The sequence below is a fragment of the Chrysemys picta genome, chromosome 1 (assembly GCF_011386835.1).
Source record: "Chrysemys picta bellii isolate R12L10 chromosome 1, ASM1138683v2, whole genome shotgun sequence".
NCBI classification, from domain to species: Eukaryota; Metazoa; Chordata; order Testudines; family Emydidae; genus Chrysemys; species Chrysemys picta.
In genome coordinates this window covers 110,029,511-110,054,231 of record NC_088791.1, presented here as the reverse complement: position 1 = coordinate 110,054,231, position 24,721 = coordinate 110,029,511, and the positions used below count along the sequence as shown (strand labels likewise).

Sequence of the window (24,721 nt, the reverse complement as noted above, 5' to 3'; positions counted from 1 at the left end):
AGGTCTTTTATGTGGCTGTGAAAGGAGCAGCTTCCTTTAGCTGAATACGTACAGGATCTATGTTTCCTACTTCATGAACTTGGACTGATCCTGTCTAGATGTGAAGGGTCTGCTGGCCCTATGTCCCCTGCAACTATAATACATCCATGTTTAGGGAACATTTTGATGTTGCTCTTTATTTTAACATTATTGACATAAGAACAAGGAGAAATGTTCTTTATTTAGACCCAATTGTTAATTATCCTTATAGATTCATAGATTCTAGGACTGGAAGGGACCTCAAGAGGTCATCGAGTCCAGTCCCCTGCCTGCATGGCAGGACCAAATACTGTCTAGACCATCCCTGATAGACATTTATCTAACCTACTCTTAAATATCTCCAGAGATGGAAATTCCACAACCTCCCTAGGCAATTTATTCCAGTGTTTAACCACCCTGACAGTTAGGAACTTTTTCCTAATGTCCAACCTAAACCTCCCTTGCTGCAGTTTAAACCCATTGCTTCTTGTTCTATCCTTAGAGGCTAAGGTGAACAAGTTTTCTCCCTCCTCCTTATGACACCCTTTTAAATACCTGAAAACTGCTATCATGTCCCCTCTCAGTCTTCTCTTTTCCAAACTAAACAAACCCAATTCTTTCAGCCTTCCTTCATAGGTCATGTTCTCAAGACCTTTAATCATTCTTGTTGCTCTTCTCTGGACCCTTTCCAATTTCTCCACATCTTTTTTAAAATGCGGTGCCCAGAACTGGACACAATACTCCAGCTGAGGCCTAACCAGAGCAGAGTAGAGCCGAAGAATGACTTCTTGTGTCTTGCTCACAACACACCTGTTAATACATCCCAGAATCATGTTTGCTTTTTTTTGCAACAGCATCACACTGTTGACTCATATTTAGCTTGTGGTCCACTATACCTCCTAGATCCCTTTCTGCCATACTCCTTCCTAGACAGTCTCTTCCCATTCTGTGTGTGTGAAACTGATTTTTTCTTCCTAAGTGGAGCACTTTGCATTTGTCTTTGTTAAACTTCATCCTGTTTACCTCAGACCATTTCTCCAATTTGTCCAGATCATTTTGAATTATGACCCTGTCCTCCAAAGCAGTTGCAATCCCTCCCAGTTTGGTATCATCCGCAAACTTAATAAGCGTACTTTCTATGCCAATATCTAAGTCGTTGATGAAGATATTGAACAGAGTTGGTCCCAAAACAGACCCCTGCGGTACCCCACTCGTTATGCCTTTCCAGCAGGATTGGGAACCATTAATAACAACTCTCTGAGTACGGTTATCCAGCCAGTTATGCACCCACCTTATAGTAGCCCCATCTAAATTGTATTTGCCTAGTTTATCGATAAGAATATCATGCGAGACCGTATCAAATGCCTTATTAAAGTCTAGGTATACCACATCCACAGCTTCACCCTTATCCACAAAGCTCGTTATCCTATCAAAGAAAGCTATCAGATTGGTTTGACATGATTTGTTCTTCACAAATCCATGCTGGCTGTTCCCTATCACCTTACCACCTTCCAAGTGTTTGCAGATGATTTCCTTAATTACTTGCTCCATTATCTTCCCTGGCACAGAAGTTAAACTAACCGGTCTGTAGTTTCCTGGGTTGTTTTTATTTCCCTTTTTATAGATGGGCACTATATTTGCCCTTTTCCAGTCTTCTGGAATCTCTCCCGTCTCCCATGATTTTCCAAAGATAATAGCTAGAGGCTCAGATACCTCCTCTATTAGCTCCTTGAGTATTCTAGGATGCATTTCATCAGGCCCTGGTGACTTGCAGGCATCTAACTTTTCTAAGTGATTTTTAACTTGTTCTTTTTTTATTTTATCTGCTAAACCTACCCCCTTCCCATTAGCATTCACTATGTTAGGCATTCCTTCAGACTTCTCGGTGAAGACCGAAACAAAGAAGTCATTAAGCATCTCTGCCATTTCCAAGTTTCCTGTTACTGTTTCTCCCTCTTCACTAAGCAGTGGGCCTACCCTGTCTTTGGTCTTCCTCTTCCTTCTAATGTATTGATAAAAAGTCTTCTTGTTTCCCTTTATTCCTGTAGCTAGTTTGAGCTCATTTTGTGCCTTTGCCTTTCTAATCTTGCCCCTGCATTCCTGTGTTGTTTGCCTATATTCATCCTTTGTAATCTGTCCTAGTTTCCATTTTTTATGACTCCTTTTTATTTTTTAAATCATGCAAGATCTCGTGGTTAAGCCAAGGTGGTCTTTTGCCACATTTTCTATCTTTCTTAACCAGCCCAAAAGCTTGCTTTTGGGCCCTTAATAGTGTCCCTTTGAAAAACTGCCAACTCTCCTCAGTTGTTTTTCCCCTCAGTCTTGATTCCCATGGGACCTTACCTATCAGCTCTCTGAGCTTACCAAAATCTGCCTTCCTGAAATCCATTGTCTCTATTTTGCTGTTCTCCCTTCTACCCTTCCTTAGAATTGCAAACTCTATGATTTCATGATCACTTTCACCCAGGCTGCCTTCTACTTTCAAATTCTCAACGAGTTCCTCCCTATTTGTTAAAATCAAGTCTAGAACAGCTTCCCCCCAGTAGCTTTTTAAACCTTCTGAAATAAAAAGTTGTCTGCAATGCAGTCCAAGAATTTGTTGGATAGTTTGTGCCCCGCTGTGTTATTTTCCCAACATATATCCGGATAGTTGAAGTCTCCCATCACCACCAAATCTTGGGCTTTGGATGATTTTGTTAGTTGCTTAAAAAAAGCCTCATCCACCTCTTCCACCTGGTTAGATGACCTGTAGTAGACTCCTAGCATGACATCTCCCTTGTTTTTTACCCCTTTTAGCCTAACCCAGAGACTCTCAACACTTCCGTCTCCTATGTCCATCTCTACCTCAGTCCAAGTGTGTACATTTTTAATATATAAGGCAACACCTCCTCCCTTTTTCCCCGTCTATCCTTCCTGAGCAAGCTGTACCCATCCACACCAACATTCCAATCATGTGTATTATCCCACCAAGTTTCAGTGATGCCAACAATGTCATAGTTGTATTTATTTATTAGCACTTCCAGTTCTTCCTGCTTATTCCCCATACTTCTCGCATTTGTATATAGGCATCTAAGATACTGGTTTGATCTTTCCTCCCAGTTTTGTCCTGACCCTCCTTTCTCTCTGCCAATATAGCCCACACTCCCTCTCGTTTCCGACCCATCTCCCAGGTCTCCATGTTCCCCACTTACCTGTGGGCTTTGCTCACCTGTCCGTGTCAAACCTAGTTTAAAGCCCTCCTCATTAGGTTAGCCAGTCTGTGTCCAAATAGGGTCTTTCCCCTCCTCGAAAGGTGAACGCCATCTCTGCCTAGCAGTCCTTCCTCGAATAGCATCCTGTGGTCTAGGAAGCCAAAGCCCTCCTGGCGACACCATCTTCGCAGCCAGGCATTCACCTCCATGATGCATCTGTCTCTGCCCGGGTCCCTACCTTTGATGAAGAGAATACCACCTGCGCTCCAAACTCCTTCACCCGTACTCCCAGAGCCCTGTAGTCACTCTTGATCCGCTCAGTGTCACACCGCGCAGTATCATTTGTGCCCACATGGATGAGTAGCATGGGGTAGTAGTCAGTGGGCTGGATAATCCTTGACAATGCCTCCGTAAAGTCTCGGATACGGGCTCCCGGCAGGCAGCATACCTCCCGAGATGAAATGTCAGGGCGACAGATGGACACCTCCGTCCCCCTCAGCAGAGGGTCTCCAACCACCACTACTCTGCATTTCCTATTCGCAGTGGTAGCAGCAGACCTCCCAGCCTTAGGGGTACGAGGCTTCTCCTCCTTTACTGTAGGAGGTGATTCCTTCTTTCCTGTATCAAGAAGAGCATAACGGTTACCTATTACTACGGCAGGAGGATTTGGAGCAGGGGTGGAGCACTGCCTGCTGCCAGAAGTAACCAGCTGCCAGTATCCACCCTGAGCCATCTCCTCCTCCACCAGTGGTGTATCAGCAGTCCTGTGTACTGGGACAGCTACCTCAGCTGTCTCCACATGGACACTGTCGAGGAATTGCTCGTGGATTCGGATGCTCCTCAACCTAGCCACCTCCTCTTGTAGCTCTCCTACCTGCTGCCTGAGAGATTCCACCAGCAGGCACCTCTCACATTGGAGATTCCACCAGCAGGCACCTCTCACATCCCCCCAGCCTGGATATCAGTAAGTGGAAATTGCAAGTTACAGTCTCTGCAAAACCACACCAGGATCTGGGTAGAAGCATCCATGCTCAGGCGCTCTGTCTGGCTACAGGCACAGGTGGAGGAGACAGAAGCAGTGCTGGCACAGGTGTTGCGGGTCTTCCTAACCATCGTAAGCCTCCCTCTGTCAAACTCCCATCTGCAGCCCCCTGTCCGCTGAAAGGGTTGTTTAAGCAAGAAGTTTTGAATGTAATTGGTTTATAGGTTTTAAGGGGAATAAAGGGAAAACAGATAGAACTGGCAAGGGACCCTCGCCCCCTTCCTAACTCCCTTGCAAAACTTCCTGTTAGCAGCCCCTGGTCGCAAAAGCTCCCTGGTCGCTTGTGCGCTGCTTTATAAAGCCCTGGCCTATATGAATGCCCCGCCCACTGATTAAGGCTCAGCCACTTACCAGAGGCTTCTAGCTTTCAAACCTTCCCTTTGAAGCTCACAGCTTCCAACTGCCAGCCACAGCACACGGTCCTTCGAACAACCAACCAACCAAACAGACTGACAAACACAAGCCCAGCACACATTCCTTCATGGGAAGGAATGTGGGTCTGCATGACTGATTCTGGCAAGGGAGAAACAGATCTAAGAACAACCAGATTTGCTTTCGAGAGAAGGAGCCCAAATCTTTCTTCCAAACATCTGTGTTTTTATCAGAGGACTGGGGCAAAGGATGGGAATATATTCACTTATCATTTGTTCCTTGTGTCTGATGAGGCCCTGAGGGCTGTTGTTTCAACCAGGAGGAGAATGGCATTTGCCTTCCTTATGTCTGCCGTTACACTGGAGTGGGTGGGTTCTGAAGTGTGGAGTCCAGCTGCTCTCTTTGGAAAGACAAATTAGGAGATGGGAGAAGGAAAGGCTGGAGACTAAACCAAGATCCTGGAAGCAGATTAGAAGCAACTGCAGAGAGCTCTCCTGTGACTGCTGGGTAAGGAGGACCCAGTTTGGATACAATAAGATTTCCTCTTATCCTCCCAAACCTTTGCTCAAACTGGTTTTAAGGGCTGAAAAGTGTAGTCAACGTTTATTTTCTGTGACTTTTTTTGTCTTCTTGCTATTCTGCTCTTCCAGGTTCTGGCCAGGACCAGACACGGCAGTGCTGAAATAGCATGAGGACGAGGGTGCTTACGGTATTTCCAGGACAAGAAGAAGAAAGCCGAGAGGCTGTTCTCTTGCAACATCTGCACAGTTTTTCAGGCCCACCATTTAGTTCAGATAGGCATTTACATTCAAGGATGTTTACCTGAGCCTTGATGGTACATCTCACTTGTACCTGGTAATGGGTGATTATGATAATGTTGAGTAGTAAAGATTCCTCCATTTGCTACCCACTCTCTTTCTCTCTCTGCAGGTGCCTTCTTTATCCCCTACCTCATCTTCCTCTTCACCTGTGGGATCCCGGTGTTCTTCATGGAGACAGCGCTAGGACAGTACACCAGCCAGGGAGGGGTCACCGCCTGGAGGAAGATCTGCCCTCTCTTTGAAGGTGAGTCAATGAATGGGTTTCTCGGGTCCACGATGGAATTTCTGGGTCTCATGGGGTTTTGTGTGAAAAATTTCAAAAGGTCTAGTTCTTGTGCTGAAGCAGAACAAAAACAAATGATAAAACCTGGACTTTTTTGTGAAATGGAATTCTTGTTTTCTGGACAGCTCTACTTTAAAACCATAGAGAATTAACCTCACAACTATCCTGAAGTTTTATGATCCCAATTTTACAGAGGGGGAAACTGAGGCACAGAATGATTAAGTGATTTGCTCAGATTGGCATTTGCTGATATTGGCAGAGCCAGGATTAGAAGCTACCTCCTAGAATCATAGAAGATTAGGGTTGGAAGAGACCTCAGGAGGTCATCTAGTCCAACCCCCTGCTCAAAGCAGGACCAACCCCAACTAAATCATCCCAGCCAGGGCTTTGTCAAGCTGGGCTTTAAAAACCAATAAGGATGGAGATTCCTGACCCTATGCTTTTGCTCTGGCCCCATTCTTTGGGCGTGGGATGTAGTTAGCAGTGAAAACCCTTTTTATTTCTGATTTCTCCACCATGATGAACCACATCTGGATCTCCCACCCTCAACCTGAGTCTTACAGGATTCTTTGGTGAACCAAATTGCTCATTAATCTGCCCTCCCCGCAGCTCCAGTGGGATGTGGCCTATGGCACTATTTGACGCTAAAGTCTGATATATTTGGGGCTCGCCTGGGGGTCCATTTCCTAACCCCTATCACTTTCCCTCTTAGGAATTGGATACGCCTCACAAGTCATTGAATCCTATCTGAATATCTACTACATCATCATCCTATCTTGGGCTATCTTCTACCTGTTCAGCTCCTTTACTGCTGTGCTTCCCTGGGCCATCTGTAATAATCCTTGGAACTCAGGTACAACTTCAGCTAGTCTGCTTCTGGAAAGAGGATCTGGGTTTGAAAACTTTCCATCAAAACTGCTTTTTGACAGAAAATTGGGTATTTGATTAAACAGATTTTTTTGCACTGTTTGCTTTATGTGGAAAATTTTGAATTTTCATTGAAATATTCAGCTGAAAACTAAAATATTTTGATTTCAAAATGCAGTTGTGGGCCAAATGGGTGTTGTTTGGTTTCCTCATGTGCAGGGCTGGATTTACAGGCAGGGTCCACACACCTTCCCTGGTGTCTGGGCAGCTGCGGGGCCCCCTGGCTCCGAGCTCCGCACCCCCGCCCGCAGGGGCTCGGAGCTCCAGAGTCTCCTGCCACCCGTGACTTGGCGCTTCTGGGCCCCCCACTGCCTACGGAGGCTGGGAGCAGCGGGGCCTTCCCCCCACGGGCAGCCGGGAGCAGCAGGGTTCCACCACCGTTTGTGGCAGCTCGGAGATCCGGGGGCCCCGTTGCCAGGTAGCATCCGGGAGCTGTGGGGTGATCCCCAGCCACCGGCAGCAGCTGGGAGCTGTGGCAGATTAGCCACTGGGCCAACAGGGCCCATGCCCAGGGGTCCTGGTCAACTGGGGGCCCCTGGAAAAATGGGCACTCCAGTGCCCTTACCTGTTCCATTACCCGCCCTGGCGCTCCTGCCCGGGAGCAGGGTCAGGGCGCAGGGGCTTGCCCCACTGCCCCCACCCACTCGGCGCTCTTGATGGGGAGCGAGAGAAGCCCCCCGCACCCTGACTCCTCTGCCCAGAAGGATTAGCGGGCCGGGGCAGGAGGCGGGGCAAGCCCCTGTGCTCTGACCCCATTTCCCCAGCAGGAGTGCAGGGTGGGGATGAGAGGGACTGCAGGTGTAAGGGGTGGGGAGTGTCCCCCACTTGCTCTGGCCCAGAGCCCCACAAACCCCTTATGGGCCTCTGGTCGGGAGCACCAGGGGTCCCCGCTGCCTGGCAGCAGACAGGAGCTGTGGGGTACCCCCACAGTGGCTCAGAGCTCCTAACCATTGCGGGCAGTGGGGGTACTGCCACTTTTAACTTTTAGGCATCCCGCCACCCAACCCCCTCCACCCACAGACCCCGCACTGTCCCAACACAAACATATCTCCCACCCGCCCCCCCACTGCCCAGTGCCCTCCACAACCCCCCACCACCCAAAGCCTTTCCACAACCCCCCAGAGACCTGCTCTGCCCCCCGACTGCACTCACCAGCCCCACTGGGAGGTGACTGTGTCTGCTGGGCTGAGTGAGGAGCGATCCAGCAGGGCTGCATGGGGCCATCTCTCGCTCAGCCGCCTCTGGCCCCACCCCTGCTGGGACCTGGGAGTGACAAAAATTGAATTTTTAGGCGCCCGTAGTCACGTGCCTACAGTGCCCAATGGGAAATCCAGCACTGCTCATGTGCCCATTCTTCTTTATGGGCTGGGCTCCCCAGCTAGACTACTTCTCCCATGATGCACCATGGCCAGGATGCAACAGCCTCCTGACACCATGAGGAGAGACCATGGTGCATCATGGGCTAGGTAGTCTGACCAGGGAACTCAGCTCATAGCAGGAGCATGCGACATCCAAACTACAACTCTATGGCAGCATTTCTGAATCAAAATGTTTTGGTTTTTGATTTTTCACGGGAAATTCAAAATTTTCAGCAGCAAAAAAAGCCCATTTTCAGACCAGCTTTAGTCTGGAGTCCTCACCCCACTCTAAGCCATGGAAGGAGCTTTTCACTGGAGCTGGCATTGCCCTTATCTAGTGTGACGAGGTACAGCACAACCCGCTCACTGCACCTCAGACCCTCAAGCATCTGGGCCAGCCTCTGTCACAGCAGAGAACTGTTTGAGTCCTTGGCTCTCTCAGGCCAGGTCTCTGCTAGGAGTGCACTGTCAAGATAGCTGCACCATGTACTGTACAGGTAAAGCACGTCTCATGTGGTTGCAGCTTATACTGGCAAAATTGTGCTTTTTCCAGTATAGCTTATGCCAGCTCCACCCCTTCCCCTCCCCCCCCCCCCCTCCTCACCCTCATTCCCTGAGTAAAATAAGCTTTCCTGGCAAAACTCTTAAAGTCTCAAATCAAGGTTGGATGTTTTTTTCTGAAAGATTTGCTCTGGGGATTATTTTGGGGAAGGTCTATGTCCTGTGTCATCCAGGAGGCCAGACTGGATGGTCGCAGTGGTCTCTCCTGGCCGTGGAATCTGTGGATCTATGAAAGTTCCCCTCTCCACGTTCAGTCGACTCACAGTCCTTCCCTGGCCATACCCCTGACAGGGGTCACTGCCTTCCCCAAAGGGGGATCCAACTCCTCCAGCTCCAGAAGCAGAGCTTTATTTGTGGGGAAAGCCAGAGAAATTCCTCTCTGAGCGATCTCTTAGCATTAAGTAACTTCCCAGCCTGGGTAACCGTAGTCGCTGCCCCACAGTACCCTGCATTCCACAGCCATCTGGGTTCTATTCAGTAGGGAGCCTCCACTTCCCCCATCCCTCTGGCTGTTCCTGGACTAGGATTCTGGCAGGGGTGAGGGGAGAGTGATGTTTTACAGGGCAGCGTGAAGTGTGTTTGTGCAGCTGCAGTGAACAGGGAGGAGGCGGGAGGGAGCACAAAGGCTGAGAAACATGAGAATTCTCCGGGCTCACTGACTTGCTTCCTCCTTTGTAGATCGCTGCGTGGACTTTCTGAATCACTCTAATGTGGAGAACTGGACAGCGCCTGCTAATGCCACCTCCCCAGTTACTGAGTTCTGGGAGTACGTACCCCGGTTTCACACTCTTCTCTCCTCAAACGGTCACAGCAATGTGAATACTCCAAATGGAGTCTCTGTAAGGCCAAAAAAGATGTGCAAGTGCCACATCTTGGAGCCCAGACCTATGGCACATCGCACATCATGGGGCACATGAGCACACTCATCGCACATGCAAACTTGCATACTGACTGGGCACACTGACTGACAGAAATCCATGGCCACATGGGCACTCCCAAGACACACGCTGTCTCACCCCATGTACCACACAGCCCCAGAGGTCAGACATTGACCCTTACAGAGAACACATGCACATACGCACATGGGCACATTCTTTCTGACATGGCAGATGCACTCAGCACCCTCAGGTTGTGGATACACAGGGCCTAAACACATGTTGGCAGGGCCGCCCTGACAGACACCCAGCGGGCACGCATGTACGCACACCAAGTGTGATGATCTATCTAGAGCAGGAGGCCAGGTGGGAGGGGGCTGGAAGAGATTCTGCAAAGATGCTCTGCGGTGAAGCAGGAAGAGACAAAGTAGCTTTCCCCGTTATTCTAATTGAGTTCCTTGTTCAGTGTTAGAGGAAAGCAACTTTTTCTGTGATTCTTTACTGCTGGGTACCTAATGCACCCCGTGAAAACACCCAGAGGGCAAACAGACGTAGCACCCGAGAGGAGTCCTGAAAAGAGAAATGCTGCAGAATACACTGTAGGGAATCATCCAGCACTGGCCCTCAGGGGGTGTGAACAATATGGAAGTTGTAATTGTAAGGACTCACACTCACAGCCGTGCCCCCTCCCAATCTAGGGAAGTCACGGGAAGCAAGTGGGAATCAAGGGCTCAATCACAATAGCACCTTTTCATCCATCACTTTCAAAGTGCTTTGCAAAGGTGATCAGTATCCATTATCCCACTTAGCCTGTCTGGATATGTCTACACAGCAACTAGACACTTGCGGCTGGCCTCTGCCAGGCGACTCAGGCTTGTGGGGCTGTTTCATTGCTGTGTAGACGTCCAGGCTTGGGCTGGAGCCTGGGTTCTAGAACCCTGCCGGGTGGGAGGGTCCCTGATTCTGGGTTCCAGTCCGAGCTCAGGAATCTACATTGCAGTGAAACAGCCCCACAGCCCAACCCCCGCGAGCACGGACCAGCTGCAGGTTTTTCTTTGCTGTGTTTCAGCTTCCCCACTGGTGAAGTGACTTGTCAAATGCCACAGGATGAGCCAGAGGAAGAGCTGGGACTTCAGTGTCAGGCTCCCATGCCATGTGCCCATCCACCAATAGCTACAAAAACCAATGTGATTTCAGTACAACGTTGCTGGCTACAAGGGATCCCCTAGAATTCTGGGGGGCGGTGTTTGGCCGGGAGGACGTAGAGTTGTCATAGATATTAGGGTAGTGAGAGGCTGCAGGGGAACTGTCTGGACATGATGGTCAGTTCTCACATGGTCCCTGTTACGCTATGTCTACATTATGAACGGGGGTGTGTGGTCCCAGCTCTTGTAGCTATACTGATGCCAGCTCTCATCTGAGCTAGTGTGCATAAAAGAGTAGAAATAGTAGTGTAGCCATGGTAGCATGGGCAGAGACAGCACCGTGCTAGATGCCTTGAGTACAACCCTCCTGAACTCCATTGGTACGTAGTGGGGGCTGCTAGCACAAGCAACCCCTGCCCATGCTACCACGGCCAGACTGCTCATCATGTAGACATAGCCTTAGGGAGCCTGGGTGCTGAGGGGAACCTGTAGGGATGAATGAGGGCCATAACCATAATGGTTCCTGGAGAGAGCCATAGAACATGGCGCGGTTGAAGGAAACAAAGTAGCCAGCAGGTGATTAGGAGCCATTGATGATACCAGGAGGCTGCAGGGGAGGCTGCTGATGGAGTGTGGCCTGCAAAGCAGGAAAAGGGATGACAGTTAGCTCAGTGGTTTGTGCATTGGCCTGCTAAATCCAGGGTTATGAGCTCAATCCTTGAGGGGGCCACTTAGGGATCTGGGGCAAAATCAGTACTTGTTCCTGCTAGTGAAGGCAGGGGTCTAGATTCAATGACCTTCAAGGTCTCTTCCAGTTCTAGGAGATAGGATATCACCATTAATTTATTTAAAGTGATGTGAGATCGGGAGTAACTGTGCTATGAATGGTTGGGGGCTGCAGTGGGGCTATTGAGGGCTTTGGGAGAGTCAGAGAGCCCACGCTGACTAAAGGGTGAGGTGGAACTGCAGGGGCCAGGCTGCGAGGGGATCCCAGAGACATCTAAGGCATTGTGGTGACCAAGAATACAGTATTGCTGTCAGGGCTAGGTGGAGTGGAAGGAGGAGTGATGGGGGAGATTGGGCAGCTGCGCTGTGGGATGTGTATGAAAACTCTGGGCGGGGGGCTGCCGGAAGAGTCAAGTCTGGGATGTTAACCTTTCTCTCTCCTCCTGCACTGGCAGGAAGCGAGCCCTGGGGCTCACAGACGGTATTCACAATCTGGGCACTGTGCGCTGGGAGCTGGCTCTCTGCCTCCTGCTCGCCTGGGTCATCTGCTACTTCTGCATCTGGAAAGGAGTCAAGTCCACAGGCAAAGTAAGAGCAAACTCTGTCCCCTTAGTCCCTAAACCTCCTCCTAGCTGCCATTATCTCTCTTTCCCCCTTCCTAGCCTTCTCCATTATACAGAGAGAGAAGAAAGGAGGCAGGGAACACACAAGACATAGGGCCATACTCAGATTGGCACGGGTGGGTGCAACTGCATTGAAGTCGCAGCTGCTTATTGTGGGTCTGAATTTAGTCCATTATGAGACGAGCAAAGAAAGTCAGTCAATCAGAGGGGAGACAAGAGAAAGATCTTAGAAGAAATGGTGAAGTTCTAGCCCAGCATGGTCCACTGTAACGGGGAAACCTTGTGAAAGACGCTGCTTCACCATTAGCAACACACAATCATCCAGTTGCTGCTGATGCACAGTCCCCAAGTGGTCTGGTGGCTTTTGCAACATTAGCCTGTTTTAGTGTCAAATCTCCAATTACCAATAATAATTAAACACCAGAGCAGAGTGAATATCCCACTAGAAATAATCTCCTTAGGGGTTCATCGCCGTTACCTCCCACTTCCTCATTATTTGTAATTGCTCAGTTTGGGGGGTTTCTGTCTTTTTTCTTTAACCCAATGGATTGCTCACAAACAGGGCACTGCTGTGAGCATTCCACACTTGATCCTGAAAATTTGAGCTGGGCTGGCTGGTTGTGATTGCATAAGTCACATGGTATTGTTTCTATTCTTGGATTGGATGAGCATAACATATTTCACATGGGAGGCTTAAAGAAGCCACTCAGGCTTCAATGGTGCAGGGCTGAAGTATAACCCCCTGAGCAGCGGTGAGGGTGGGTTATACTACTCAGGGTTTGTCTTGCACATTTCTAGAGGACCTGTGACAATCGCTGAGGGGTGAGTGACCAGTTTCTTCAGTCCCCTTCTTCCATAAAAGATGTTTCCCACTATTTGCTCTCTCTCCATCCATGAAGCTCCCATCACTCTCACCTTTTCCTGGTACAGGTATTAGGACGCATCCTTCACAATAGACACATCTCTTTAGTTCTGTGTCAATGAGCTGCTGGGTCCACAGGGCTGTCTTCATCTCCCATATTTACAACCTTTTTACCACTGTAACCCTTCTGCCCCTCTGAGTTGGCAGCAACAAGGGCCGGGTTCAGTATCTAGGGGTTCCGTTTCAATAATGCAATGCAAAACCGGTTCGAGCCCCCACCCAGTGACCTGGGACAATTACATACCACCCCCCGGGCGCCTCTAGGAGGCAATACTTCCCCTCTCGCAAGCACGGAGTCTGAGTGTAGCAAAAACCTTTTAATAAAGAAGGAAAACCATGCAGCATTATGTTGGGGAAACACCACAAACAGGATTCATAACACAAACCATGAGCAAAAGACCCACCTCCAAGTAAGTTTGGCAGTATCCTTTTCCCCTCAGGGTCTTAACTCCAATTACTCCAAAGTCCAACAGCCCCAAAGTCTCTGTCCCTGGTCAGTGCCGCCCCAGAGTTCAAAAGGTTATCTGCAAAGTTTTACCCCCCCAGCCTGGCCGGAAATCGGGGGGGCACACAGGATGTTAAGGGGCACCTTACGTGGTCCGAGGCCGACTGCTCCACCTCTCCGTGGAGTTCCGCTACAGCCTTTACCACGAATGGCTCCCTTCTACCAGCCGCGCCGCGCCACTCCGCTCCTCCAGCCGTCCCTGCAAACTGCTCCGCTCTGCACCCCGTTCAGTGGGCCGCTCCAACCATCCCACAAACTGCTCAGCTCTGCCAGCTGCTCCACTCCACCAGCCGTCCCATGAACCGCTCCAGCTGCCCCCGCAAATTGCTCAGCTCCACTCTGCGCCGCTCCACTCGCTGTTCCATGGGCCGCTCCAACCGTCCCACAAACTGCTCGGCTCCACCAGCTGCTTAGCAATATATCTTCAGGCTCCCCCCCGGTTAACACAGCACTGAGTGATCTCAGCTCAGCAATTTTAGCTCTTTTAGAGATTTCAGCTTGTAGCAGGGGAGCTCCAGTGCTAGTGCACGATTAGTCCAAAGTAAATTCAGTTCAGCAACTTCTAGCAAGACTTCTAATGGAAGCAAACTTAGCTCTGCTATTCAACATTGGAGAGAGGAAGTAGTACAATTGGTGTTCCAGGCCCTCAAAAGGGGCCCATACCATCAGGTACACATACCTGCCCCCCAACCTCTCTCAATTCACTGGGTTTTGTAACCCATGCCCCTTGTCTAGCGAGTGCTACTTAGTTACTGGTGAGTCCCTCTGTCATCCAACAGTTCCACTGGCCTTGATTCACAGAATCAGGGTAACAACACTTTATTCTTCCTGCCCCAATAACAGAGAAACTGGGGATCCCACACCAGCCAAAGTAACCACTTTCAGTTGTTGTTGTCCCAGGCTAGGCGGGTGGGTGTGCCTATGCAAACAAGATCAGCCCCTAAAGTTCTTTTCCACCCTCGCCATAATTCACTACCAGATGTCAGGGTACAGCTTATCCTGACTCTGCTTACACCACTGTGCTCCTTGGCGCAACTCTCAGATGGGAACATGTGGAGCCTGCAAGACTCTTTGCCTTTAATGGAAATGTACTGACTTGCTCTCTCCTGCTTGCTGCATATGTGTGGACTCAATTAAAGGGGACTCAATTAAAATCCATGTCTCCTCCCCATTCTTCTCTCTTTCCACTTCAGAAAACAATCAAATACTGAAGTGTAAACATGTGGATTAAAAAAGATACTTTAAAATGATGTTGAAAAATTGGAAAGGATTCAGAAGAGCTACAAGAATGATCTGATGCCTGGAAAATCTGTCTTACAGTTAAAGCCAACCTGGAAACGGTTTTCCTGTCCTGTGAAAATTTCTGAGATTTCAAAAAACTTTTCCCCTCCTGAATCAGGACAAAAGGTCAAAACATTAATTTTTTTTCACAAACTGAAAATTAAAAAAAATAAATAAAAAAAAAATCAATTTGGGTCAATTGAAATGTTAAGTTTCAATAATTTTGCAATGTTTCATTTCTATTACAAGTTTTCAACTTTTTTTTTTACTTCCATTAGTTTAGTTTTTCTAAACCTAAAATTGTTTTGAACTGGTAAGCCAGAATTTGTCATGTTGGCAATTTTAAAATTTAATATACAAAACATTTTGAGTACCCATTTCTGGAAACTGACCCTTTTCAATGAAAAGTTTTGGTTTTGACAAATCTGCATATTTTGATGGGCAAAAATAGTTTGATCAAAATTTTTCCAACCATATCTACTGACAGTGAGAGACTACAGAAAGTTCAATCTAATCATCTTAACAAAGATAAATCACAGTCAAATAACACAGTTTGACATTTGAATATTTGCGATCGATCCATATTTTGAACAAAAAATCAAAAGGATATTATTTGAGTGAATATGAATAATGAATACATTTAGAGAAATTGCAGCTTGCTCACTGATATTCAATTCCATAAGTAGAAAAAGGGGCTTGACGAATGATTCATTCTGCTCAAACCGTTCCCTAAACCAATGCATTTCATTTCCCACACAAAAGAGAGGACAGGAGGGCTTTACAAAAAGTGTGGTCAAGGCTTTCAAAAATACCTCAAGATTTTGGGGTCTCTCAGCTTCAAGTTGAGATGCCTTAAGGAGGCTAAATTTTTCAGTGTGGTGAGCAATCACGCTTTGAAAATTGCTGCCTTGTCCCCCTCAAATTCACTGCTCACTTTTGGAAATCTTGGCCATGAATAGAAATATTTTCATGGCCTTTAATTAGAATTCAGTGAAAGCAGAGGCTTTGGGGATTTAAAGACTCAGGTGTTGTTAATAATAGAGTTAGGGGATTTGCTTTGGATGTATAATCTATAAGGTGACAACATCCCCTTTTTATCCTTCTCTCTGCTTCCAGGTTGTTTACTTCACTGCCACATTTCCCTACTTGATGCTTTTTGTCTTGCTGATTCGAGGGGTCACCCTGCCTGGTGCTGCTGAGGGGATCATGTTATACCTGAAGCCAGACATTTCCAGGCTTGCAGACCCACAGGCGAGTGAATACAGCGTGATACTGTGAGGTGTGGAGAGACTCCAACAAAGTGGTGATGGGAAAAGCAGGGGTTCAGCACCTCGCAGGATCAGGCCTTAATTGGCTGCTATCTAGATCAGGTTGGACTTCCCTCCCCTAAGAGACCGACAAAATACTGAGGCCTCTTTAAAAAGGTTGATGGGGGAATCTCAGCCCAGCCCAACTATAGTCTTTTTGTCAGGGTATTTTAAACATATGGATGTGTTAGGTCATTGCCATTTAGGGGCTTGGCAAATGCAGAAGCATCTATGAAATATTCAGTGTACGACAGATGGTTTTGTTGAGCCTTAAGTGAAATGATGATGAACAAAAGGAGAAAAAACCCTCTCGCTTCCTGCTCTCTGGCCCAGCTTGAGCTTTTCTTGGAAGAGGCTGGAGCTTCCTCAGGGAGACGAGCTTCCTAGTATAAGACAAACTGCAGTAGGTGCGTAGGTAACTATTGGAGATACAAATGGTCAGTTTTATAAACAAGAGCCCGTTTATTCTGAGATTCGGCATTTCTGGCATTTGCTGTGAAATCAGCACCTTCTTGCAGAATTGTGCTCCAGAATCTCGGCTTTAATTTAAAAAACATTATGTTTCTAGCCCTTATCCATATGGGGGGGAAAAAGCTTGAAAGAGTGTAACTTGCATTCAGTGTTAGTTCCCTGAGTTTGCAGATCTCCAAACTATTGTTCCATGCATCCCAATGGGGTGTTAATTCTGAGACCTAATGGAGGGTATTTAAACCTTAATTGTTTCACTGCTGATTATTGTAGCAGAAGCAATCAGCTAATGTGCTTTTCCCACAATCTCAAACTGTCTCCCGCATCTTCCCTCATGGCAAAAGGCCCAACTGCTCCCTACCCAGCTGCTAACACCTCCAGCTTCCCCCGATGACTTTCAGATGCAGTTATGTCTTGTCAACACAAAAATTGGTGACATGTTGAAAACATGGAGACAGCCTAAATTAAATGGAATTTTAATATGAAAATAAACAACACAGGCTGAGTGTTTTATTCGTGTTCAGTTAATTCATTAAAACCTCCATTTTCTAACCTTAATGAAGTTGACATGGAATTTCTGGTCTGCCACATGGGAGAGCTGCAGGAGCCAGACACCTTGCTGCAGAATTTGAGTCCAGCTTGTTGTGGAGAAGGTTGGACCTTGATTATAATGGTATGGGGGAGGTTCCTGGGTGAATCTGTAGGTCTGGATCCATGAGTGATCTCAGTTAATTCAAACAGCAGTGGCTGGCTGCTTGTATTTGAAGGCCTGCCAATTTGCAGCCACTTGGAAGCCTGCTGGGCACCGTTTAGGGGACAGCAAGGATACTGGACAAGGTGTTCCTTCCTGGCTGTTAACTTGCTGCTAATATCCTTCCCTGGCTGTGTGGAAGATTCTGAGCACTGCAGCCCATCTTTGTGGCTCTGTATACTAGCATCACACGGTGTGAGAGAAAGTGCTATCAATACAGTGAAGTGGAGGAGTAGCCAGTGGCTGAAGGCTGAAATAACAACAAACTCTGCTGCTCTGGATGGGTGCCGGGATGAATTAATGGTGGTGATGAGATACTGTGAACCCAACATCTCCTAGCTGCTCCTGTTGTCCTGATCTTCCTCCACCCTCATGTGTAGGGACTACCAGGTGGTGTGATGTCATATAAAGGTTTTATTGGCACTTGTTTGGGATGGCTTTGTGAGATACTCATGTTTTTTTCACTCCCAAGCAGGTACGTGATCTCCAACTTGTGCTGGTACAGTCTTTATACCATGCCACATCCCCATGCACCCTCTCTGTACATTCTGCGGGCACTTTAGCTTAGAAAAAATGAATGGTGTTTGGAATTGATCTAGCCCCCGAATCACTGCCTCAGGGAAACGGATGATGACCGCCCTCTTGGAATATGCCCTCCATCAGGGTAGCTGGTGAAAGATAGATTATGCAACAGACACCCTAGGGAAGGGATAGTCAATTATTTTTTGTCAAGGTCCAAATTTCTTGGTCAGTGTATAGTCCAGGTCCAGACTCCAGAGAAATATTTTTACACCTCATTAACAATAATGACGATAATAAGCAAATACAGAGATTTTGTCCATTTGAAAGTGTCTGGCAGTCCAGATTTGGCCTACGGTCTGCCTATTGACTGCCCCTGTCGGAGGGCTTAAAAATCACTCTCCTTTCCCCACTGAAATCCATTCTTCCTTGGATTATTTGAGGGATGCTGTTGGGGTCCAGAAGGAAAATCCTCCCTTTTCATGGTGGAATCTTCACTCCAGTCCCCCAAGTTGGACAATCAATCCAGAGACACGTCACGCCCTGTATGGATTCTTCCCTTCTCTGCCTGATGTGGATTTCTCCATGTCTGACAGACTGCTGCCCTGAAGTGCGTGTACCCTGACAGGACTTTACCATTTATTTCCTTAGCCATGGCTGCAAATCACTGTCCTTTTCCGTTCTAGGTGTGGATGGATGCAGGCACTCAGATCTTCTTCTCTTATGCTATCTGCCAGGGGTGCCTGACAGCCTTGGGCAGCTATAACAAGTACAATAACAACTGTTACAGGTAGGAGCAGCCTGTGCCTCTCTCTCCCTCTCATATCCGGCTGAGGGCTGTGTGGGAAGCCGAGCAGAGTGTAGTTGGAGCTATGGCACTCACTGCCTCGAAATCACGCGTGGGGCCCACGCCATTTCATCCTATGCTCTTGTCAGCTCTTGCAAGCTAAGCAGGGCTCAGCGACTGGATAGGAGACTGCCCAGGAAAACCCAGGGGCTACAAGAAATGCCTTTGGTGACTCTGCCGGTGGCACTCTTCCATCTGGGCAGGGAGAGGGGGCACAGGACTCCTGGAGATGCCATTGTTGAGTTGATATGGGTATTGTAAAATGTTATCTGATGTGGAAATAAGATTTAGTAATGCATGTGGCCAAATTCAGTTCAGTTACCTGGGTCTGATCTCCGGGGAATTATGCCAGATTCCCAGTGGTCTAAAGAAGAAGAGAATCTGCCCCATGGCATCAAATGCCTTATTAAAATCCCAGCCCCTTTAGTGGACCCTGTGTGTGTTTTATTTCGATCAGAAAGATCAACAGAAAGGTTTGTCTGGCATGTCAGGTTCTTTTTCATCCAGTGCTTATTGTTTCTAGTTCCCTTTTCCTCTCAGGCCTGATCCCCAGCCCATTCAAGTCAATGGGAGTCTTTTTATTGGTTTCAGAGGGCTTTGGATCAGGTCCCTTGTTATTTAAGGATCCTTTTTCTCTCAGTATTTGTTCCATTGCTCTGCCCTCATATGATGATTCCTGCTGCCCCTTGTTGTGCCAAGTCCCTAGTGACTTCACTGGGGCATCCTGCTTACAATATATGGCTGCAGCCCTCCGTTATTTTTATTACCAAGTATAATCATGTAGTTCTTGTAGTGCCATGGGTCAAGGCTGTAAGCTGCCGAGTTCTGTTTTGGGCTGCTGGCCTCTGGAGGAGTCTCAGGCTAGTGTTAGTGTAAGCAAGTGCATGGATTCATGTCCCATTCAGAAAGCTGAGCACAAAAGCAATTGCCCAAAGTGGTAAATTTGCAGAGGAAAACAATGCTCTCTCTCTCTCTCTCTCTCTCTCTCCCTCTCCCTCCCTCCCTCTCTGGTTCTGCCCCAACAGGGACTGCTTAATGCTATGTTTCCTGAATAGTGCCACCAGCTTTCTGGCCGGCTTTGCTATCTTCTCTGTGCTGGGCTTCATGGCACAAGAACAGGGCGTGCCCATTTCAGAAGTGGCCGAGTCAGGTATGTGCTTTCTAAATGTGGCAGGACCAAAAGGAAAACTTAAAGCATGGGTGGACTTTTTAGGAATTGACACCTTTGAATATGAAGCCAACCCAAGAGGTTAGCAGTGCTGCTACCTTGAACCAATCCTACATCCTCTGTAATTGCTAGAGTCCCCAGTCCAGTTGCCCAGAACAGCCTCTGCCTATTCTGCGAATACAGAGGCCCTGTCATCCAGAACCAGGGTCAGCTCTGGCTTTTTGGCCGCTCCAAGCAAAAAAAAAACGGGGCGGCCAGAACGGCAAAGCAAAAAAAAAAACCCCTGTGGCATGGCCAGAGCGCGGATACAGGGGGACCAGCTGGGGAGGGGAGGAGGGAGAGGGAGCGGGCGGGAGAGAGGGAGAGAGAGAGAAGGGGGCGGCCAGGGCTACAGCAGGGGTGCTGCCACGTGGCCCCTCCCGCTGCGCCGCCTCCTGCCGCCTGCCGCGAGGGCTCCGCTCCACTTGGCAGGGAGGGAAGGAAGAGGACTGCCCTGCAGGGTGCTCTGGTTCTCCGCGCCGCCGCCCCCTACAGGGCAGCCGGAGCGGAACAAGAACAAAAACACCCCCCAAAAAAACAAACAAAAAAAAGCAGCCGTGCCACCCTAGGGTTTGGCAGAATTCCGCCTCCAACAATCTGCCGCCCCAAGCACCAGCTTGCTCAGCTGGTGCCTGGAGCCGGCCCTGTCCAGAACCACTGCTTTCTTCTCTGCTATCCTGATGCACATAGAGCCACTGTCCAGAAGCAGAGTTGCATTCTCTGTTTTGAAATCCGTGATTCTTCTTTCCAAAACCAGCCGCTCAGCCCATGTCAGCAGTTATTATCCTACGTGTCAGTGACGATTCCACGATACATTCTGAGGAAGTGAGGTCTTGGCAGGCTAAGTTTTTTAAACAGCACATCAAACTGGTCTCTGTGTTGCTGGGTCGTGTTGTTGGGGAAACCTCATCCTTACTCAGCTATCTGATTGGCAGGTCCGGGCCTAGCATTCATTGCGTATCCAAAGGCTGTAACAATGATGCCTGTGTCTCAGCTCTGGTCCTGTCTATTCTTCATTATGCTGATCTTCTTGGGACTGGACAGCCAGGTACAGTAAATACCTTGGATTTAGCGGGAAAGAGGAGGGTTGTCTGTCACATGTTTGAGAGTCTCATGTAGATCATAACTCGTGGGTGGGAAATGGTGATGTGTCTCTCAGCCACCTGGAACACCTGTCACACATCCATGTTACTACTTCAGAATAATCATACTTAGAGCTGGCCAGTACATCCCAGCTGTCAGCTGGTGTTAGGTGTTACTCCTTAACAGTGACCTGCAGCACCTGTCCCTTCCAGCATAAGTCTCTGACAATCCAGTGACAACCTGCAGCCACGCCTCTTTGTCCTTCCCACCAAGTCTGCCCTTAGGGGCTAGCTGTCATTCCTCATGAACCAGGCACTTCACTTCACATTTTGTATCAATCTCCTCTAAATTCACTAAGACTCCCTTTGTATTGTGACAAGGTGCAAGGCTTGTGATAATCTCACTCAGTTCCAGATGTGGTTCCAGTCACTCCTCTGGGGCGCTCAATTCCTGATGTTGCACCAGTGGTAACTCCACTTCCTTTGGGACTCAGATGCAGCGACACCTCCCTGTTTCCAAGCAGTTCATGCTTCAGGTGTAGGAAAAAGTGGAGAGAGACTAACTGAGTGGAAGAATGGAAGTGGGAAAGAGGATGGGTAGGGAAAGAGAGACATTAGGTCCTTGGTTTCTTGACATGAATTCTTCTGCAGTTCATCTGTGTTGAGAGCCTGGTGACGGCCATTATCGACATGTACCCAGAAGTTCTCCAGAAGAAAGGGCACCGGGAGTTGCTGACCCTGGCCATTGCAGTCATATGCTACCTGCTTGGCCTGATGCTAGTCACTGAGGTAAGAAGGGAAGTACATGGTGGGAGAGAGGGATATGGACTTGTTTGGAGCAGTATTATCTGCAGCAAGTTTGTATTTCACACTGTTAGTTATTCTCTCTCTCTTTAGCTTAGTTTATTAGCTGGTGCATATCAGAACCAGTAGTTGTTTCTTATATAGTGCCAGTTGAGATGTTGTCGTACTGTATAGCTGAGCCTTCCTCTGGGGTATGTCTCAGAGATAACCTAGCACAGGGGTCAGCAACCTTTCAGAAGTGGTGTGCTGAGTCTTCATGTATTCACTCTAATTTAAGGTTTCGCATGCCAGTAATACAATGTAATGTTTTTAGAAGGTCTCTTTCTATAATATACAACTAAACTATTGTTGTATGTAAAGTAAATAAGATTTTTAAAATGTTTAAGAAGCTTCATTTAAAATTAAATTAAAATGCAGAGCCCCCCAGACCGGTGGCCAGGACCCGGGCGGTGTGAGTGTCACCGAAAATCAGCTCGCGTGCTGCCTTTGGCACGCGTGCCATAGGTTGCCTACCCCTGAACCTAGCATCAGGGAAGGGCCACCTAAAAGGAACTTTATATCCAAACTCCAGTCCTGATGGCTCTCATGTCAAAAGTAGAGGAGCTACACATGAGATGTGAATGCTGCCACTCTTTGCCATGGTGGAGGCCTTCCAAGGGAAGGCACAGTTGGCTGGCTGTCATCCATGGAAAACAGGACTGGGGGTATGAAAGCTGTTGATAGCAGGTCCTAGACTAAGTTAGAGCAGTGGCTCTCAGCTTTTCCAGACTACTGTACCCTTTTCAGGAATCTGATTTGTCTTGCGTACCCCTAAGTTTCACCTCACTTAAAAACTACTTGCTTACAAAATCAGACATAAAAATACACAAGTGTCTGTCGGAAAAAAACTGCATTCTCACTCTCATGTTGGGTGCAGCAAGTCAGATACTTTATTATCTCTAGCAATTGCGTGGAGGGAGAGAGCAAAACAGGTCTCTCTCTAGGTAAACAATTACAGCAAGCATTTATACCTTTTGTTACAGACAATAATGGGCAACAGCTGCATTTTGTTTATACATAGGTCATCCTGATATCTTATTTTTCTCACCTCTATTTAAACTATAGTCTACATTCCATACTTATCTAATACAAGGTCGCAACAACTTCTCACACAGTTCTTTCTCACTTGCCTCACACAATCCTCGCTTCTACAAATCTCGTGTTATTAGCTTTACAGCTAGCCTGACTCTTGCTCACAAACTACACTATTTGCATTGAAATCCCCTTCAATTCCATCTCTACTTCCACACACGCCCCTTTTGTGCTTCTAGCACAACAAACATTCTTAAATCTCCATTTGCACCAAGCCTTGGATTTCAGATTCTACATCAAATGCTTCAACCTTAGGGGTTTTAATTGGATGCAATGACAATGCATGATTAGTATGGACATGAAAGGTATTACTATTATTATGTCCTTTACAACAACAATAACATAATCCTAAACTAAACAACAATAAAAGCAGTAACATTCCCACAGCAATAATATGATGGGGTTGTTGTACAATTTTAGTCACAAAGCACAATACATCATACTTGGTACATAAAGAAGACACTCTGTAAGCTGTATGAAAGGCAAACTTTTCAACTTGATATATATTTTGAAGCACGTGAATTTGCCCTTGTAATTCAGAGATTCTTTGAACCTCTGGTAACAGTGAAAGCAAAATTTGAAATCAATCAGGTACTAAACTAGTCCAATTAAAGGGTATCTGAAATTTGAGGGCTACTTGTAAAATTCTATCCGCAGGCCAGTAAATAATATGACTGCCTGCAGCAGTAGTGAGATTAAAATGTATATCTCACAATGTGGTGGTTTTAACATACACACAGCTATCATTAGCTTGAAAAAGTAGGTGTCCTGTAAGGGTAGTTCCTTGTCCCCTACCCTCCCAGCAAATGTTGTCATGAACAGTGACAACTTCCCCTTGCTTCAATTTCCTTATGCGCTGAAGCTGCGGGGGTTCTAAGGGCCATAATGTCCACTGATTCCCTATTCCAATCCAAATATTGGGTGTTATTCCAGGAGCACTAACAGCAAATCGGCTAGGCATTACCAGGTGGCCTAATCTCCCAGATATCACAGTGAATAGTCCAGTCCCACATGCATCCTCCCCATGGACCCGACAGGATTCAGTATGTGGGAGTCCACACCCCTCCTACCGGCCCATATGCTTGGGAGGAGCACTGCGAGTATATACAACTCCATCCTGAAAATCTCCAAGTATGTCTCCATGGCCACAAATCAGATGGCATTCCTGAGGTATCTGTAAGGGCAGTAGGCCATGCCTCATGCTCAAGATCACTCCCAATGGCCATCAGATGGTCATTCAGGAAATCTTGAATTTCTGAACATGCCAAATCCCACTGCAATACCTTCCCAGCCTCAGTGATATTCAATACCACCTCTGTCCACAAATCCTGGTTATTGAACTAAGGGCAGAAATAACACGTAATTCACCAACTCCAGCTTGCACTTGGGTCAGCTATGCTCCCCTAATAAGACCTGTGGCTTTCTCTAATTGTCCTAATTTCTCGTCATGTTTTTGGCTTTTAAAAATATTCCAAATTGCTGCTGCACTATTGGCACCATCCCATAGGGATCCGTCCAAGTCCTTCTTCTTTCTAGAGGAAATAACCAAGGCCCTTTCCTATGCTAATCTAATGGCAGCCCCTTTTGAGAAGTTTGAATATGTGGAGGTGATCTGAAAACTGGATAAGGGCAGTGTGAATTTAACAGTCCCTAGTGTAGTATTAATCACAGTCCATCGATATCCTAATACATCTCTCTTTGGTGTAGTACCACATCTGTTGGCTGTATACCTTTATATACTTCTGAGAGGCATTGGCATTAATGGCATAAGAGGGAGTATATTGCAATAGGGTACAGGTTACATTATTAGTTACTGGAATCATTTCAGTACAAGTAAACTTTCCAGTGGCAGAACACACTCTTTGAGTATGAATCTGATTATTTACTAATTGGGTAACCAAAACAATAAGGACCCCTTCCCCCTGATATACTACAGACCCCTAGAATGGCCATTA

General features: G+C 47.4%; 1 protein-coding gene across 1 annotated transcript in view; it reads left to right on the top strand.

Annotated features, from left to right (window-relative positions):
* Positions 1-24,721, top strand: part of LOC101933957 (sodium- and chloride-dependent betaine transporter-like) — a 66,688-nt gene that overhangs the window by 8,931 nt on the left and 33,036 nt on the right. Inside the window, exons 3-11 of the mRNA XM_065582111.1 lie at positions 5,554-5,688; positions 6,440-6,580; positions 9,252-9,339; positions 11,775-11,907; positions 15,767-15,901; positions 18,382-18,485; positions 19,568-19,692; positions 20,685-20,797; positions 21,483-21,620. Coding sequence (XP_065438183.1) covers positions 5,554-5,688; positions 6,440-6,580; positions 9,252-9,339; positions 11,775-11,907; positions 15,767-15,901; positions 18,382-18,485; positions 19,568-19,692; positions 20,685-20,797; positions 21,483-21,620 — 1,112 coding nt within the window. The remainder of the gene's footprint in view (positions 1-5,553; positions 5,689-6,439; positions 6,581-9,251; positions 9,340-11,774; positions 11,908-15,766; positions 15,902-18,381; positions 18,486-19,567; positions 19,693-20,684; positions 20,798-21,482; positions 21,621-24,721) is intronic.